General features: G+C 38.2%; 2 protein-coding genes across 2 annotated transcripts; both read left to right on the forward strand.

The window, feature by feature from the left end:
• Positions 1-11,828: 11,828 nt before the first annotated feature.
• On the forward strand, positions 11,829-12,518 carry LOC138335662 (uncharacterized). The gene has a single exon (XM_069284824.1). It carries the CDS (start codon positions 11,829-11,831, stop codon positions 12,516-12,518), a length of 690 nt encoding a protein of 229 aa, XP_069140925.1.
• Positions 12,519-14,320: 1,802 nt separating this feature from the next.
• On the forward strand, positions 14,321-18,800 carry LOC138334278 (uncharacterized). The gene is made up of 2 exons (XM_069282917.1): positions 14,321-14,339; positions 16,076-18,800. Exon 2 carries the CDS (start codon positions 16,128-16,130, stop codon positions 16,623-16,625), a length of 498 nt encoding a protein of 165 aa, XP_069139018.1. The 5' UTR covers positions 14,321-14,339; positions 16,076-16,127; the 3' UTR covers positions 16,626-18,800.
• The last annotated feature ends 340 nt before the right edge of the window (positions 18,801-19,140 follow it).

Raw genomic sequence — 19,140 nt, forward strand, 5'->3', positions numbered from 1 at the left:
CAACTGACCGGGATTTGTTACAGAGATATAGATTATAACCTAACCAGATAACCGACCAACTGACCGGGATTTGTTACAGAGATATAGATTATAACCTAACCAGATAACCGACCAACTGACCGGGATTTGTTACAGAGATATAGATTATAACCTAACCAGATAACCGACCAACTGACCGGGATTTGTTACAGAGATATAGATTATAACCTAACCAGATAACCGACCAACTGACCGGGATTTGTTACAGAGATATAGATTATAACCTAACCAGATAACCGACCAACTGACCGGGATTTGTTACAGAGATATAGATTATAACCTAACCAGATAACCGACCAACTGACCGGGATTTGTTACAGAGATATAGATTATAACCTAACCAGATAACCGACCAACTGACCGGGATTTGTTACAGAGATATAGATTATAACCTAACCAGATAACCGACCAACTGACCGGGATTTGTTACAGAGATATAGATTATAACCTAACCAGATAACCGACCAACTGACCGGGATTTGTTACAGAGATATAGATTATAACCTAACCAGAAAACCGACCAACTGACCGGGATTTGTTACAGAGATATAGATTATAACCTAACCAGATAACCGACCAACTGACCGGGATTTGTTACAGAGATATAGATTATAACCTAACCAGATAACCGACCAACTGACCGGGATTTGTTACAGAGATATAGATTATAACCTAACCAGAAACCGACCAACTGACCGGGATTTGTTACAGAGATATAGATTATAACCTAACCAGATAACCGACCAACTGACCGGGATTTGTTACAGAGATATAGATTATAACCTAACCAGATAACCGACCAACTGACCGGGATTTGTTACAGAGATATAGATTATAACCTAACCAGATAACTGACCAACTGACCGGGATTTGTTACAGAGATATAGATTATAACCTAACCAGATAACCGACCAACTGACCGGGATTTGTTACAGAGATATAGATTATAACCTAACCAGATAACCGACCAACTGACCGGGATTTGTTACAGAGATATAGATTATAACCTAACCAGATAACCGACCAACTGACCGGGATTTGTTACAGAGATATAGATTATAACCTAACCAGATAACCGACCAACTGACCGGGATTTGTTACAGAGATATAGATTATAACCTAACCAGATAACCGACCAACTGACCGGGATTTGTTACAGAGATATAGATTATAACCTAACCAGATAACCGACCAACTGACCGGGATTTGTTACAGAGATATAGATTATAACCTAACCAGAAAACCGACCAACTGACCGGGATTTGTTACAGAGATATAGATTATAACCTAACCAGATAACTGACCAACTGACCGGGATTTGTTACAGAGATATAGATTATAACCTAACCAGATAACCGACCAACTGACCGGGATTTGTTACAGAGATATAGATTATAACCTAACCAGATAACCGACCAACTGACCGGGATTTGTTACAGAGATATAGATTATAACCTAACCAGATAACCGACCAACTGACCGGGATTTGTTACAGAGATATAGATTATAACCTAACCAGATAACCGACCAACTGACCGGGATTTGTTACGAGATAGATTATAACCTAACCAGATAACCGACCAACTGACCGGGATTTGTTACAGAGATATAGATTATAACCTAACCAGATAACCGACCAACTGACCGGGATTTGTTACAGAGATATAGATTATAACCTAACCAGATAACCGACCAACTGACCGGGATTTGTTACAGAGATATAGATTATAACCTAACCAGATAACCGACCAACTGACCGGGATTTGTTACAGAGATATAGATTATAACCTAACCAGATAACCGACCAACTGACCGGGATTTGTTACAGAGATATAGATTATAACCTAACCAGATAACTGACCAACTGACCGGGATTTGTTACAGAGATATAGATTATAACCTAACCAGATAACCGACCAACTGACCGGGATTTGTTACAGAGATATAGATTATATAACCTAACCAGATAACCGACCAACTGACCGGGATTTGTTACAGAGATATAGATTATAACTAACCAGATAACCGACCAACTGACCGGGATTTGTTACAGAGATATAGATTATAACCTAACCAGATAACCGACCAACTGACCGGGATTTGTTACAGAGATATAGATTATAAACCTAACCAGATAACCGACCAACTGACCGGGATTTGTTACAGAGATATAGATTATAACCTAACCAGATAACCGACCAACTGACCGGGATTTGTTACAGAGATATAGATTATAACCTAACCAGATAACCGACCAACTGACCGGGATTTGTTACAGAGATATAGATTATAACCTAACCAGATAACCGACCAACTGACCGGGATTTGTTACAGAGATATAGATTATAACCTAACCAGATAACCGACCAACTGACCGGGATTTGTTACAGAGATATAGATTATAACCTAACCAGATAACCGACCAACTGACCGGGATTTGTTACAGAGATATAGATTATAACCTAACCAGATAACTGACCAACTGACCGGGATTTGTTACAGAGATATAGATTATAACCTAACCAGATAACCTGACCAACTGACCGGGATTTGTTACAGAGATATAGATTATAACCTAACCAGATAACGACCAACTGACCGGGATTTGTTACAGAGATATAGATTATAACCTAACCAGATAACCGACCAACTGACCGGGATTTGTTACAGAGATATAGATTATAACCTAACCAGATAACCGACCAACTGACCGGGATTTGTTACAGAGATATAGATTATAACCTAACCAGATATAACTGACCAACTGACCGGGATTTGTTACAGAGATATAGATTATAACCTAACCAGATAACCGACCAACTGACCGGGATTTGTTACAGAGATATAGATTATAACCTAACCAGATAACTTACCAACTGACCGGGATTTGTTACAGAGATATAGATTATAACCTAACCAGATAACCGACCAACTGACCGGGATTTGTTACAGAGATATAGATTATAACCTAACCAGATAACCGACCAACTGACCGGGATTTGTTACAGAGATATAGATTATAACCTAACCAGATAACCGACCAACTGACCGGGATTTGTTACAGAGATATAGATTATAACCTAACCAGATAACGACCAACTGACCGGGATTTGTTACAGAGATATAGATTATAACCTAACCAGATAACCGACCAACTGACCGGGATTTGTTACAGAGATATAGATTATAACCTAACCAGATAACCGACCAACTGACCGGGATTTGTTACAGAGATATAGATTATAACCTAACCAGATAACCGACCAACTGACCGGGATTTGTTACAGAGATATAGATTATAACCTAACCAGATAACCGACCAACTGACCGGGATTTGTTACAGAGATATAGATTATAACCTAACCAGATAACCGACCAACTGACCGGGATTTGTTACAGAGATATAGATTATAACCTAACCAGATAACCGACCAACTGACCGGGATTTGTTACAGAGATATAGATTATAACCTAACCAGATAACCGACCAACTGACCGGGATTTGTTACAGAGATATAGATTATAACCTAACCAGATAACCGACCAACTGACCGGGATTTGTTACAGAGATATAGATTATAACCTAACCAGATAAACCGACCAACTGACCGGGATTTGTTACAGAGATATAGATTATAACCTAACCAGATAATAACCGACCAACTGACCGGGATTTGTTACAGAGATATAGATTATAACCTAACCAGATAACCGACCAACTGACCGGGATTTGTTACAGAGATATAGATTATAACCTAACCAGATAACCGACCAACTGACCGGGATTTGTTACAGAGATATAGATTATAACCTAACCAGATAACCGACCAACTGACCGGGATTTGTTACAGAGATATAGATTATAACCTAACCAGATAACCGACCAACTGACCGGGATTTGTTACAGAGATATAGATTATAACCTAACCAGATAACGACCAACTGACCGGGATTTATTACAGAGATATAGATTATAACCTAACCAGATAACGACCAACTGACCGGGATTTGTTACAGAGATATAGATTATAACCTAACCAGATAACCGACCAACTGACCGGGATTTGTTACAGAGATATAGATTATAACCTAACCAGATAACTGACCAACTGACCGGGATTTGTTACAGAGATATAGATTATAACCTAACCAGAAAACCGACCAACTGACCGGGATTTGTTACAGAGATATAGATTATAACCTAACCAGATAACTGACCAACTGACCGGGATTTGTTACAGAGATATAGATTATAACCTAACCAGATAACCGACCAACTGACCGGGATTTGTTACAGAGATATAGATTATAACCTAACCAGATAACCGACCAACTGACCGGGATTTGTTACAGAGATATAGATTATAACCTAACCAGATAACCGACCAACTGACCGGGATTTGTTACAGAGATATAGATTATAACCTAACCAGATAACCGACCAACTGACCGGATTTGTTACAGAGATATAGATTATAACCTAACCAGATAACCGACCAACTGACCGGGATTTGTTACAGAGATATAGATTATAACCTAACCAGATAACCGACCAACTGACCGGGATTTGTTACAGAGATATAGATTATAACCTAACCAGATAACCGACCAACTGACCGGGATTTGTTACAGAGATATAGATTATAACCTAACCAGATAACCGACCAACTGACCGGGATTTGTTACAGAGATATAGATTATAACCTAACCAGATAACCGACCAACTGACCGGGATTTGTTACAGAGATATAGATTATAACCTAACCAGATAACCGACCAACTGACCGGGATTTGTTACAGAGATATAGATTATAACCTAACCAGATAACCTGACCAACTGACCGGGATTTATTACAGAGATATAGATTATAACCTAACCAGATAACCGACCAACTGACCGGGATTTGTTACAGAGATATAGATTATAACCTAACCAGATAACCGACCAACTGACCGGGATTTGTTACAGAGATATAGATTTAACCTAACCCTACCAGATAACCGACCAACTGACCGGGATTTGTTTACAGAGATATAGATTATAACCTAACCAGATAACCGACCAACTGACCGGGATTTGTTACAGAGATATAGATTATAACCTAACCAGATAACCGACCAACTGACCGGGATTTGTTACAGAGATATAGATTATAACCTAACCAGATAACCGACCAACTGACCGGATTTGTTACAGAGATATAGATTATAACCTAACCAGATAACTTACCAACTGACCGGGATTTGTTACAGAGATATAGATTATAACCTAACCAGATAACCGACCAAACTGACCGGGATTTGTTTACAGAGATATAGATTATAACCTAACCAGATAACGACCAACTGACCGGGATTTGTTACAGAGATATAGATTATAACCTAACCAGATAAACCGACCAACTGACCGGGATTTGTTACAGAGATATAGATTATAACCTAACCAGATAACGACCAACTGACCGGGATTTGTTACAGAGATATAGATTATAACCTAACCAGATAACCTGACCAACTGACCGGGATTTGTTACAGAGATATAGATTATAACCTAACCAGATAACCGACCAACTGACGGGATTTGTTACAGAGATATAGATTATAACCTAACCAGATAAACTGACCAACTGACCGGGATTTGTTACAGAGATATAGATTATAACCTAACCAGATAACCGACCAACTGACCGGGATTTGTTACAGAGATATAGATTATAACCTAACCAGATAACTGACCAACTGACGGGATTTGTTACAGAGATATAGATTTATAACCTAACCAGATAACTACGACCAACTGACCGGGATTTGTTACCAGAGATATAGATTATAACCTAACCAGATAACCGACCAACTGACCGGGATTTGTTACAGAGATATAGATTATACCTAACCAGATAACCGACCAACTGACCGGGATTTATTACAGAGATATAGATTATAACCTAACCAGATAAACGACGAAACTGACCGGGATTTGTTACAGAGGTATAGATTATAACCTAACCAGATAACCGACCAACTGACCGGGATTTGTTACAGAGATATAGATTATAACCTAACCAGATAACTGACCAACTGACCGGGATTTGTTACAGAGATATAGATTATAACCTAACCAGAAAACCGACCAACTGACCGGGATTTGTTACAGAGATATAGATTATAACCTAACAGATAAATCGACCAACTGACCGGGATTTGTTAACAGAGACTATAGATATATAACCTAACCAGATAACCGACCAACTGACCGGGATTTGTTACAGAGATATAGATTATAACCTAACAGATAACCGACCAACTGACCGGGATTTGTTACAGAGATATAGATTATAACCTAACCAGATAACCGACCACTGACCGGGATTTGTTACAGAGATATAGATTATAACCTAACCAGATACTCGACCAACTGACCGGGAATTTGTTACAGAGATATAGATTATACCTAACCAGTGAAGACCGACCAACTGAGGGATTTTATTTACATAGATATAGATTATAACCTAACCAGAAAACCGACCAACTGACCGGGATTTCGCTTACAGAGATATAGATTATAACTAACCAGATAACCGACAACTATCTGACCGGGAATTGTTACAGAGATATAGATTGTAACCTAACCAGATAACCCGACCAACTGACGGGAATTTGTTACAGAGATATAGATTATATACCTAACCAGGAAACCGACCAACTGACCGGGATTTGTTACAGAGATATAGATTATAACCTAAACCAGATAACCGACCAAACTGGCCGGAATTTGTTACGAGATAGTAGGATTTGTTACCGGGATTTGTTACAGAGATATAGATTGTAACGGTTAACAGATAACGTTCCAACTGACCGGATTTGTTTACAGAGATATGGGATTATAACCTAACCAGAAAACCGACCACTGATCTCCCCCAAAAAATATCATGATGCGGATTTCCGTTACAGAGATATAGATTTATAACCTAGTCAAACCAGGGGAAGGAAACGCAAAAATAAGACGGGGATTTGTTACAGAGATATAGATTATAACCTAACAAGATAACCGACCAACTGGCCGGAATTTGTTACAGAGATATAGATTATAACCTACCCAGATGACCGACAACTGACCGGGATTATTTGTTACCAGAGTCATAGATTATAACCTAACCAGATGACCGACCAACTGTCCGGGATTTTGTTACGAGATATAGATTATAACCTAACCAGATGACCGACCACTGACCGGGATTTGGTACATAGATGTAGATTATAACCTGACCAGATAACGACCAACCTGACGGGATTTATTTTCAGAGATATAGATTTATAACCTAACCAGCTGACCTACAAACTGACCGGGAACGGGATTTGTTTAAGAGATATAGATAATAACCTAACGGGATTATTTTCGGACTATTGGTGAGGGATATTCATGTCATCACGTTTGAACTAAGTCCATTCTGCGTACCTACTAAAATCAAGCAGACCACGGGACGTTCTCGTAAGTTACCACATTAATTATGGAATAATTGCAGATTTCACGCCAATCTGTCCTCCATTGTGTCTTTACTGAGTGTGCTATCAGTGATTAATGGAACAAAGGACAATGTTTAACATACGGATTTAGTGATGTCAGTCAGATACATGTAGCAGCCTCTCATACTCCAGGAACAACTAACTGATTACATACTCCGTGACAAGTTGTAGAGTGTCACACCATCAACATCCATTGCAAACGTATTTTCTTTCCAAAAAACAAGGCAGGGGCGTAGGAAGCAGGGGGGCAGGGGGGGGGGGCAACTGCCCCCCCCCCCCCCGTTCCCCAGGACGGGGGGGCAACATGTCGGGATTTTTTTTTGCCCCCCCCCCCATTTTCGCCGACTGAAATTTTCTAAAAATGCTTATTTGAAAGAAAAAAGGGTCCTCCTGCACATTTTTCGTACTTCATTCTAGACAATTTTCCGCTGCGCGGCGCATTTCCTCAAACGTTCAAACACATAATGTCAAACCTTAAATAGTAAAAATTCAATACACACGAACTAGACTAAAAATGTCTATCAAGGGATTCTATGTACTATTTTAAAAAAATGTCTCTTAAAAGATCAATTTGTTTATATGTCTTAGCGAGACAATTAATTCATTTTTTATGTTACACAACAATGTGCCTATGGTGTGAAGCCGGTATATTCAGATCGAGTAGGGTTACATAATATTATGACGACACAATTATCATTTCTAAATGCAGGTAGCTTTAAATCGAAAAATTACCATGTTAAGTACGCTTTATAATATAATCATTAAAATACATAGTAAAACTCATCTCAGCCATTCTAAATCGTAAATTTTTTTTCCGGAGGAGACCCTCGGACCGATAACACCAAATTCTCGCGCCTTTAGGCGCTTGCTCACGAAAATTCATCAAAATGCCTGTAAAACTCATCTCAGCCATTCTAAATCGTAATTTTTTTTTCCGGGGGAGACCCCCCGGACCCCAAAAAACACCAAAATAATCTCGCGCTTTCGGGCGCTCGCAAATTCATTTTTTTTTAAAACTCATTTAAGCTATTCTAAATCGTATATATTTTTCCTGGGGGAGGCCCCGGACCCCACAAAACTACAAAATCTCGCGCTTTTGGGCAAAACACTCGCAAAATCATTTCAAAATACATTGTAAAACTCATCTCAGCCATTCATAAAATTAAAAATATTTTTTCCCGGAGGTCACCCTCAGACCCTAAAACACCAAAATTTCGCGCCTTCGGCGCTCACACGCTAATTTGCGCATTCTTTTATTCCTTTTTCCATTTTTAAGCGGGGGGGGGGGGGGGGGGGGGACGGGGGGTTACAAAAATATTGAGGACCTTTGCCCCCCCATTACGTGTTTCATCTTCCTACGCCACTGCAAGGGTTATAATAAATAATATGAATCTACCTCTCTTCAGAATTAGAGTAACTTAGCGAATCGTAACCCTTGGCTAGCGAAAATGAGGGCCAGTGTATGATAGAAGTTTGTCGTGTTAAGGTCAAGAAGTGAGAGCCTTCCATTCACTTAAGAACTTCTTAAAATTACACGTACCATTGTCGTAAATAGCAACACAATACTAGGTTTTTAAAAACTTACATTATCATCTTACGGTCTTCTAAACTAGCAGCCTGACCTCATTTGTCTCTATCCATAGTTAATGGTCAACCGCATGGACTAAATCAGAATCCCTGAGCGGAACCCAACCTAGCAAAGCTGTTTGTTTGCACATATATTTCCTTCAGGGTACATTTGTTATATTTGGTGTAACTGGCATATTATCGAATAAAACGTCTTCAAAAATTGTGAATATAATCTCCTCTCGTATAATTTTGTCCAATTCAGAGTGCTATGATTGGCCTACGTCTATCGACGCTTGGGACCGGAGCGAACGTGACCTATTATGGCCCCACTGGGAATCCCGAACAGACATTGAGGGGTAAGAGAAATGTTGTTGAACGTTTCGACAGCTCGTGTTTAGCAGGGAGGTAAATTGCAGGCTAGTACACTGCGGGCCTATATGATATGTATAGGGACTTCTATGGCCATCTGTTTGTATAAAGTGTTCGAAATGCCTATGTTCCTTTCCGCCATAATTTAGATTCTTGGAAAGTAAATAAATGATCTAATGAAAATTATCGAATAACCCCGGCGAACAAACTTATCGAACGCGCTCCTTATGCTAATAAAACCGATCGTACGAAAGAGGTAGACCTGTGTATGGAGCAGGTGGTGAATCCAGTACCATCACCGACTAGGAACCTGTGTCTGGTAGTGTTACTTCGATTATTACCTGTCTCCGCCGAAATCAAATCATGTTACCAGAGATCACCAAACATTGTTTTAATCGACATAGATTTTATGTGTAGTTTTCTGTAGTTTTCTCCCAACGGTCTAGGAGTAGGACATACGACCCCTGTCTGGCAGATTGTCAAGTTGGAGTCAATGCCAGAGGAAACATTGAACATTGAATCATTCTGTTAGGATACATGTTTGAATTCTGGTGTCACACCCATAGGACACTATGCCATAACACCACTTGTAAGTTCCGATTCCAGTCAGTCAGATAATTACATTTTATTTTCAAAATAATCGATGTAAACGGAATGAGGATGCCAGCAAAGTTTCTTACTTCATACCAGCGCTTGCAAGATGTTTCTTTCTGGGGCATTCCCATCACAAAACACTAGCGGTTATCTGTATATAACAGCTCTCCAACCATTAATACAAGCGTTCAAAGGACGAGTGTATCTAAAGTCTGAAATATTGATGTTTTGAAACAGCAATCATATAATACGCTAAACAAGCCTGAGCTCATCAAAAAAATAATAAGAATCCGCGATGAAAATTAAATGCTGTTTCGTTGACTTTCACACCCTAATTCAAGGTATAAATAATAAAACACACATGTACAATAATTGTCACAACGATAATCAATGTTTACAATAAGTTTTCCATCAAGATATCAATCTTGCCTCCTTTTAATCCGTCACATGCTATTAGGCCATTCATTGCAGGAATTTATTATTTATAGCTACCTTTTTAATTATTTAAGATCAAATCAAACCAATCCATATAGAAATGATACATGAGGTGTGTCAATCTTTGGTCAACATTAATTCCATTTTTCTTTTTTTTTCTGAAAACATACCGTAGTAAACTATATCTGTTGAAATTACTTCGCTCTCTTCCATCTAGAGAATACAGATGTGAAAGCTCGAGTTGCCTCCCTTTAAACTCATTACTATATTACCGTAGTGAAAGTGCACTGCAGAGCACTTGCTGTTCGACTTGTTCAAGCCGTGTTTAAACAAACATATTTGCAACAATGTTTCATAACATCGAAGGATTGTTGTAATAGGTAACCAAATTATGACTTTTTATCTGACAAAAGTATCTGGCCATAATTTATAAGTCAAAAATCGGCAAAGCAAAGTGATATTATTAATTAACTTATTTTCTTTTCTTTTAAAGAGACATTGATGAAATTGATAATTTCAGTAATTAATATGTGTATATAGATTACTTAGGCTACATGCTTTAAACGAAAATAACACTCAAATTTTTACCAGATTCATTGGTTTAATAAATCTACTTATTTCAGAAATAAGAAATTTTAATATATAAAATAAATTTCAGTCATTTCAAAAACCCTATTCAATTTATGGTGGTTGAATCAACTTTAATTATAATTCAATAATCAATATCTTTTGTTTAACTCCAAAATTCAACATTGTACACAAAATAAATACAATGTTCTACAACATGTTAAAGATGCTCCACCGCTGACAAATGGTATTTTTCACTATCAAAAACAGGAGCAGACGATTAAGTATTTTTCTGAAGTTACAAAAGTTACTTACATTACACTGTTACCACCTCTGAAAAGTTTGAGCTTTTAATTTGACTTCAAGTTAAAAATATGAAAACAATTAATTGCATCCCGTAAAAAATCCATGGCACTATATCCTAAATGGAATGAAGTACTGATTGCGCATGCACCAAAGGCGAAATAAATCATTTTATATTATTATTTTTTGTGTTTATTAGACATATATATACACAATTAAACACCAATCATTGTTAAAATGATGAATATCATTTATGCTTTGTCATCGGTGGAGCATCTTTAACTAAATTTAATATAAATGATAAACCAATTATCAATTATTTTATTCCTTTGTTTGAGTCCTTCATTCACAGCATCTATGAGTGGCCTTGGCACTTTGATTTATAAGAACAGTTCCCCATTTTTGACCTGACACAACCATTTCCCTATATGAGAACAGTTCCCCAGTTTGACCTGACACAACCAGTTCCCTATATGAGAACAGTTCCCCAGTTTGACCTGACACAACCAGTTCCCTATATGAGAACAGTTCCCCAGTTTGACCTGACACAACCAGTTCCCTATATGAGAACAGTTCCCCAGTTTGACCTGACACAACCAGTTCCCTATATGAGAACAGATCCCCAGTTTGACCTGACACAACCAGTTCCCTATATGAGAACAGTTCCCCAGTTTGACCTGACACAACCAGTTCCCTATATGAGAACAGTTCCCCAGTTTGACCTGACACAACCAGTTCCCTATATGAGAACAGTTCCCCAGTTTGACCTGACACAACCAGTTCCCTATATGAGAACAGATCCCCAGTTTGACCTGACACAACCAGTTCCCTATATGAGAACAGTACCCCAGTTTGACCTGACACAACCAGTTCCCTATATGAGAACAGTTCCCCAGTTTGACCTGACACAACCAGTTCCCTATATGAGAACAGTTCCCCAGTTTGACCTGACACAACCAGTTCCCTATATGAGAACAGTACCCCAGTTTGACCTGACACAACCAGTTCCCTATATGAGAACAGTACCCCAGTTTGACCTGACACAACCAGTTCCCTATATGAGAACAGTACCCCAGTTTGACCTGACACAACCAGTTCTCTATATTTCACACCTCTAGGAATGACAGGGTTTAACACCCTTCACATTAGATGATGATCTCGTTACGATTCAGAAGACTGAAATGATCGACCTAGTAGTCATAGTCACATTGCCGCGACTTCTGTAGGCCATTGAGGAAAATGTGCATTGTAGAGGAGCCTCAAATACGTGTGATAGAATTAGGTAGGACTGCAGTTATTTCAAAACAGGGTAGCTGTTGCATTTTAATATGAACATCCCTCCCATGTGATTTGGTCGTCATTATGGTGACCGCCCTTATATCCCTACGGCCCATTAGTACATCACGTGACAGAATACTGGATTCTGATTGGCTACACACATGGATACTATTTGCAATAGTGCCCGGGCAAGCGGGCACTATTGAAGTGGCGCGAAATTGAACGTGAATGTATTGTGACGTCACCATTACATGACGTCATTATAACGTTTCGCTTCGACCAAGACGACAAGATGGCGGACAGGCTGTTGTGTGCGGGGATGGAAGCAAATGTTGCTTTTCTACAGAGGACAGTTCACTAATGTTCTATATTGATCTACTTTGAATTTTCATGAAGCTGAATTCCGTTTTTATAGAATCTCATGTATCTGAGACAATTCATATGTTGTACTTTTAATATAACAACGTGGTGTGGAAATGAAGATAGCGTTGCGAGGTATCGCTTGACGTGCTTCTATTACGATGACATGAAAAACGGTCTCATGTCAGGGTGATGTACTAAACCCATTATGGCCTGGTTGAGAGGGCACTATTGCCTCATAGTATTGTCTCATGATGGGATAATGCCCTCGCCTTCGGCTCGGGCACTATTCCATCCCTCGACAATACTATGAGGCAATAGTGCCCTCTCAACCAGTCCATAATAGATAAATAGTCCGAAGGCCCATTAGTCCTAAGGCCCGTTAGTCCGAAGGCCCATTAGTCCTAAGGCCCGTTAGTCCGAAGGCCCAACAGTCCGAAAACAGATGATATAACTGGAATTTATATGCGAACAGTACTCGAAACGAAACAAACGTTTATTACGGTTTCGATGCAAATTACATGTATGTAATCTAGATCTATATCTAGATTTGATATGAAAAATGATAATAAACAACGACATGTTGCGAAATTTTAAAAAAGAGCATAATCTTGAAATACGTAAGTTTACGTATCTGATATTAAAAAGTATATGCATATTATATGTACAATGCAATCGGTTTAACATCTCCCCCTAAAATATCATTATGCGGACCATTTCCGTTATTATGGGTAAAATAAATAACAAGTCAAACAAAGGGGAAGGAAACGCAAAAATAAGTCGTTAAATAAATGTACATATTGTACAATATAACGACGTTTACAGGTATAATAATGCTCATTTTTGGTAAGATTTGATTATATAAATCATTCATTCACGGAGCAACGTTAACCCTAATGCAATCAAATTACAGTGTACATAAGGCTTACAATCGTACATCTTAAAGCTTGATATAATTTTGACCTTGCAATGCTCCATGAGGAATGACAACTTGACTTCCATAGAAATTGTCAGATCAGCAGTGCAGAAAAAATAATTTCGTTAAAATGCAACTATACGTTAATTTTAACTATATAACATAAATATACTGTTTCGGACTAACGAGCCTTTCGGCTACGACTAACGGGCCTTCGGACTAACGGGCCTTCGGACTATTGGGCCTTCGGACTAACGAGCCTTCGGACTAACGGGCCTTCGGACTAACGGGCCGTATAAGGGTGGTCATTATGGTGATGTCATCACGTTTGAACTAAGTCCATTCTGCGTACCTACTAAAATCATGCAGACCACGGGACGTTCTCGTAAGTTACCACATTAATTATGGAATAATTGCAGATTTCACGCCAATCTGTCCTCCATTGTGTCTTTACTGAGTGTGCTATCAGTGATTAATGGAACAAAGGACAATGTTTAACATACGGATTTAGTGATGTCAGTCAGATACATGTAGCAGCCTCTCATACTCCAGGAACAACTAACTGATTACATACTCCGTGACAAGTTGTAGAGTGTCACACCATCAACATCCATTGCAAACGTATTTTCTTTCCAAAAAACAAGGCAGGGGCGTAGGAAGCAGGGGGGCAGGGGGGGGGGCAACTGCCCCCCCCCCCCGTTCCCCAGGACGGGGGGGCAAACATGTCTTTTTGCCCCCCCATTTTCGCCGACTGAAATTTTCTAAAAATGCTTATTTGAAAGAAAAAAGGGTCCTCCTGCACATTTTTCGTACTTCATTCTAGACAATTTTCCGCTGCGCGGCGCATTTCCTCAAACGTTCAAACACATAATGTCAAACCTTAAATAGTAAAAATTCAATACACACGAACTAGACTAAAAATGTCTATCAAGGGATTCTATGTACTATTTTAAAAAAATGTCTCTTAAAAGATCAATTTGTTTATATGTCTTAGCGAGACAATTAATTCATTTTTTATGTTACACAACAATGTGCCTATGGTGTGAAGCCGGTATATTCAGATCGAGTAGGGTTACATAATATTATGACGACACAATTATCATTTCTAAATGCAGGTAGCTTTAAATCGAAAAATTACCATGTTAAGTACGCTTTATAATATAATCATTAAAATACATAGTAAAACTCATCTCAGCCATTCTAAATCGTAAATTTTTTTTTTCCGGAGGAGACCCTCGGACCCCCCTAACACCAAATTCTCGCGCCTTTAGGCGCTTGCAAATTCATCAAAATGCCTCGTAAAACTCATCTCAGCCATTCTAAATCGTAATTTTTTTCCGGGGGAGACCCCCGGACCCCCCAAACACCAAAATCTCGCGCTTTCGGGCGCTCGCAAATTCATTAAAACTCATTTAAGCTATTCTAAATCGTAATATTTTTCCTGGGGGAGGCCCCGGACCCCACAAACACAAAAATCTCGCGCTTTCGGGCACTCGCAAAAATCATCAAAATACATTGTAAAACTCATCTCAGCCATTCTAAATTACAATATTTTTCCCCGGAGGTCACCCTCAGACCCCTAAAACACCAAAATTTCGCGCCTTCGGCGCTCACACGCTAATTTGCGCATTCTTTAAATTTCCTTTAAGGGGGGGGGGGGGGGGGGGGGGTTACAAAATATTGAGGACCTTTGCCCCCCCAAACGTATTTTCTTTCCAAAAAACAAGAGTTATAATCCGCTTACCTCTCTTCAGAATTAGAGTAACTTAGCGAATCGTAACCCTTGGCTAGCGAAAATGAGGGCCAGTAATGATAGAAGTATGTCGTGTAAGGTCGAAGTGAGAGCCTTCCATTCACTTAAGAACTTGTCGCACGTACCATTGTCGTAATAGCAATTATACTAGGTTTTTAAACTTACATCATCTCGCTACGGTCTTTAAACTAGCAGCCCTCATTTGTCTCTATCCATAGTTAATGGTCACCAACCGTCTGTATCAGAAACCGAGCGGAACCCAATACTAGCAAAGCTGTTTGTTTGCACATATATCTGCTTTACTTGTTATATTGTCTGGCATATTTAAATACGTCTTCAAAAATTGTCTATATAATTTTGTCCTTCAGAGTGCCTTGTGGCCTACGTCTATCGACGCTGGGACCGGAACACGTGCCTATTATGGCCCAGGACTGGGAATGGTCCCGAACAGACATTGAGGGGTACTTCCACAGTGTTGTTGAACGTTTCGACAGCTCGTGTTTAGTGGATGAACAGGGTACACTGCGGGCCTATATGTGTATGCAGTATAATGGGTCGATGGCCATGCTGTATATCCGCCCAGAGTATCGTGAGAATGGTTACTTCAACATAATTCTTAGTGACCTCACTCGCAAAATTCTCCTCAAGAATGACATTGCTTATGGCTTTATACCAACGCATGATACAGGACTCATTAACCACTCCCGGGAGTTAGGGTTCGAGTGGGTCCCCAGAGGAGACATGACGTGGGTCAAGTACACACCTCCTGCAAAAATGGAGAAGAACAAGAGTAATGTGGATACGCATTCTCATATAGGGAACAAAACGGAGGATGGTGAAGAAAAGAAAGAGGGAGAGGAAGAAAACCATTCAGCACAACCTCTTTTTATCAACGCCATCCCATTAACAATAGGATGAGCATGAAATATTTGTTTTGTGTCTAAGGTGTAAGATATCAAAACTTGTGTCTAAGATGTAAGATATCAATACTTATGTGTAAGATGTAAGATATCAAAACTTTTCTCTAAGATGTAAGATATCAATGCTTGTGTCTAAGATGTAAGATATCAATTCTTGTGTCTAAGATGTAAGATATCAATACTTGTGTCTAAGATGTAAGATATCAATACTTGTGTCTAAGATGTAAGATATCAATTCTTGTGTCTAAGATGTAAGATATCAATACTTGTGTCAAAGATGTAAGATATCAATGCTTGTGTCTAAGATGTAAGATATCAATTCTTGTGTCTAAGATGTAAGATATCAATACTTGTGTCAAAGATGTAAGATATCAATGCTTGTGTTTAAGATGTAAGATATCAATTCTTGTGTCTAAGATGTAAGATATCAAAACTTTTCTCTAAGATGTAAGATATCAATGCTTGTGTCTAAGATGTAAGATATCAATTCTTGTGTCAAAGATGTAAGATATCAATTCTTGTGTCTAAGATGTAAGATATCAAAACTTTTCTCTAAGATGTAAGATATCAATGCTTGTGTCTAAGATGTAAGATATCAATTCTTGTGTCTAAGATGTAAGATATCAATACTTGTGTCAAAGATGTAAGATATCAATTCTTGTGTCTAAGATGTAAGATATCAATACTTGTGTCTAAGATGTAAGATATCAATACTTGTGTCTAAGATGTAAGATATCAATACTTGTGTCTAAGATGTAAGATATCAATACTTGTGTCTAAGATGTAAGATATCAATTCTTGTGTCTAAGATGTAAGATATTAAAACTTGTGTCTAAGATGTAAGATATCAATACTTGTGTCAAAGATATTAGATATCAATTCTTGTGTCTAAGATGTAAGATATTAAAACTTGTTTCTAAGATGTAAGATATCAATACTTAAGTCTAAGATGTAAGATATCAATACTTGTGTAATTAAATAGGTGTATAAATAGATGTAAGATATTAACACGGATTGTGAGGGGAGGAAATGAAGGAAAGATAGTGAGTGAGTAAGGGAGAGAACTCGAGAGGGACAACATGAGAGAAAACAGAAAAATAGACACATCCTGTATTACGATTGAGGTTCGATTTTAAATAATATGTAGTCTTACTAACCTCAACACCAATGAAGACAATACATCTTGGTATCTTAACTTATTGACCTATTAGGAGGATCTCCATTAGTAAGGATTACCTTCCGTTTATCCTCCTAAAAGGTTCATATAACTATTTAATAACAGCGCTTTAATCTCGAGGCCATTATACATGTAATGTCTGACATTGGAGAATATGTTCGCTGAGTCCTGTTCAGACTGAACTAAGGAGTTCTTTGAGAAGAAGTTTTGTGTTAATCATGTTAGGAATGCATGTTTCGTTTTGTTTAATTTTCCTAAAATGATGACCCAGGTTTTAGTTTGTTAACCGTTTTATGTATACTGTTACCAATTGATTGTTTTAGAGGCAGTTACAATGGTATTGGAAACAATAGGACAAAGGGATCCAAAACATGTTTTCTTCTGCAATTGTTAATTAGTAAGAAATGTTTTTTAATCAATACAAACTGTTTTAGTGTCGAATTCGTCATACATATTAATATCCTTTTAAACACTATTAAAGGTCCACTATCTTTCCGAAATGGCTTTTAATTTTTGAAATTGGAATGGAAAACGAGCTTGATAATTTTGTAGGGTCGCAAAAGTTATTGGCTTACCATTAATACTACAGCTGTCATCACCTTCTGAACAATTAAAGTTAAATAGATTAAATGTTAATTTTCATAACGCGGGTCGTATTATATTCCCAGCCGTCGTCTTAATTACCGAGCGTTAGTTGACTATCACTGCGCCAGACAGCAGAACAGCGAAATTAATTTTCACTGTTAACATGGTTTGAGCAGGAAATCTTGCATTGTAACTTGATCTTAGGCCATCGATATATATTTCCTTATGTTACCAATGTTTTTAAGAAACTTCATTTTTTCGTTAGGAAAGGTATAGTGGGCCTTTCAAAGCCATGTAACATTTTTTTTCGATGTGACAATTACTAGTATACTGTTTTTGATATGTTAGTAATTTATTCAACATTGTTCGCAATGGCATAAACCTTGACATCGTTGTTATTTGATCCAAAAATAGTTTTTGTTGTCCATAAAAACGCGAGAAGAATTAGTTGTAGTTGAATGAATTGTCCCTTTAAACGATCCATATTATTTTTTGTTTTTGTTTTATGAAGCAGGATTGATATTTCTAGCATCAAAAGGCTTTTTATGACCACATAGATCATAAGTGGTCATCCCGCAATGACATCCTCCTCTCGAATGTCACGCACGTGCACACTCGCCTAATTTATGTCTATCTCCTGATCAGACAGCAAACTGACCAAAGACGTTAAAACAATAATGCCAAAACTATCCAAATCAAATGAAATTGCCATGTTGATACCATTTTGTTCCATTCCATGTCGTTCATTCTC

The sequence above is a fragment of the Argopecten irradians genome, chromosome 11 (genome assembly GCF_041381155.1).
Source record: "Argopecten irradians isolate NY chromosome 11, Ai_NY, whole genome shotgun sequence".
Classification (NCBI taxonomy): domain Eukaryota; kingdom Metazoa; phylum Mollusca; class Bivalvia; order Pectinida; family Pectinidae; genus Argopecten; species Argopecten irradians.

Bases quoted from the DNA above. Each gene is read 5' to 3' on its own strand.
- LOC138335662 (XM_069284824.1), top strand. From the start codon at position 11,829: ATGAGAACAGTTCCCCAGTTTGACCTGACACAACCAGTTCCCTATATG.
- LOC138334278 (XM_069282917.1), top strand. From the start codon at position 16,128: ATGGCCCAGGACTGGGAATGGTCCCGAACAGACATTGAGGGGTACTTC.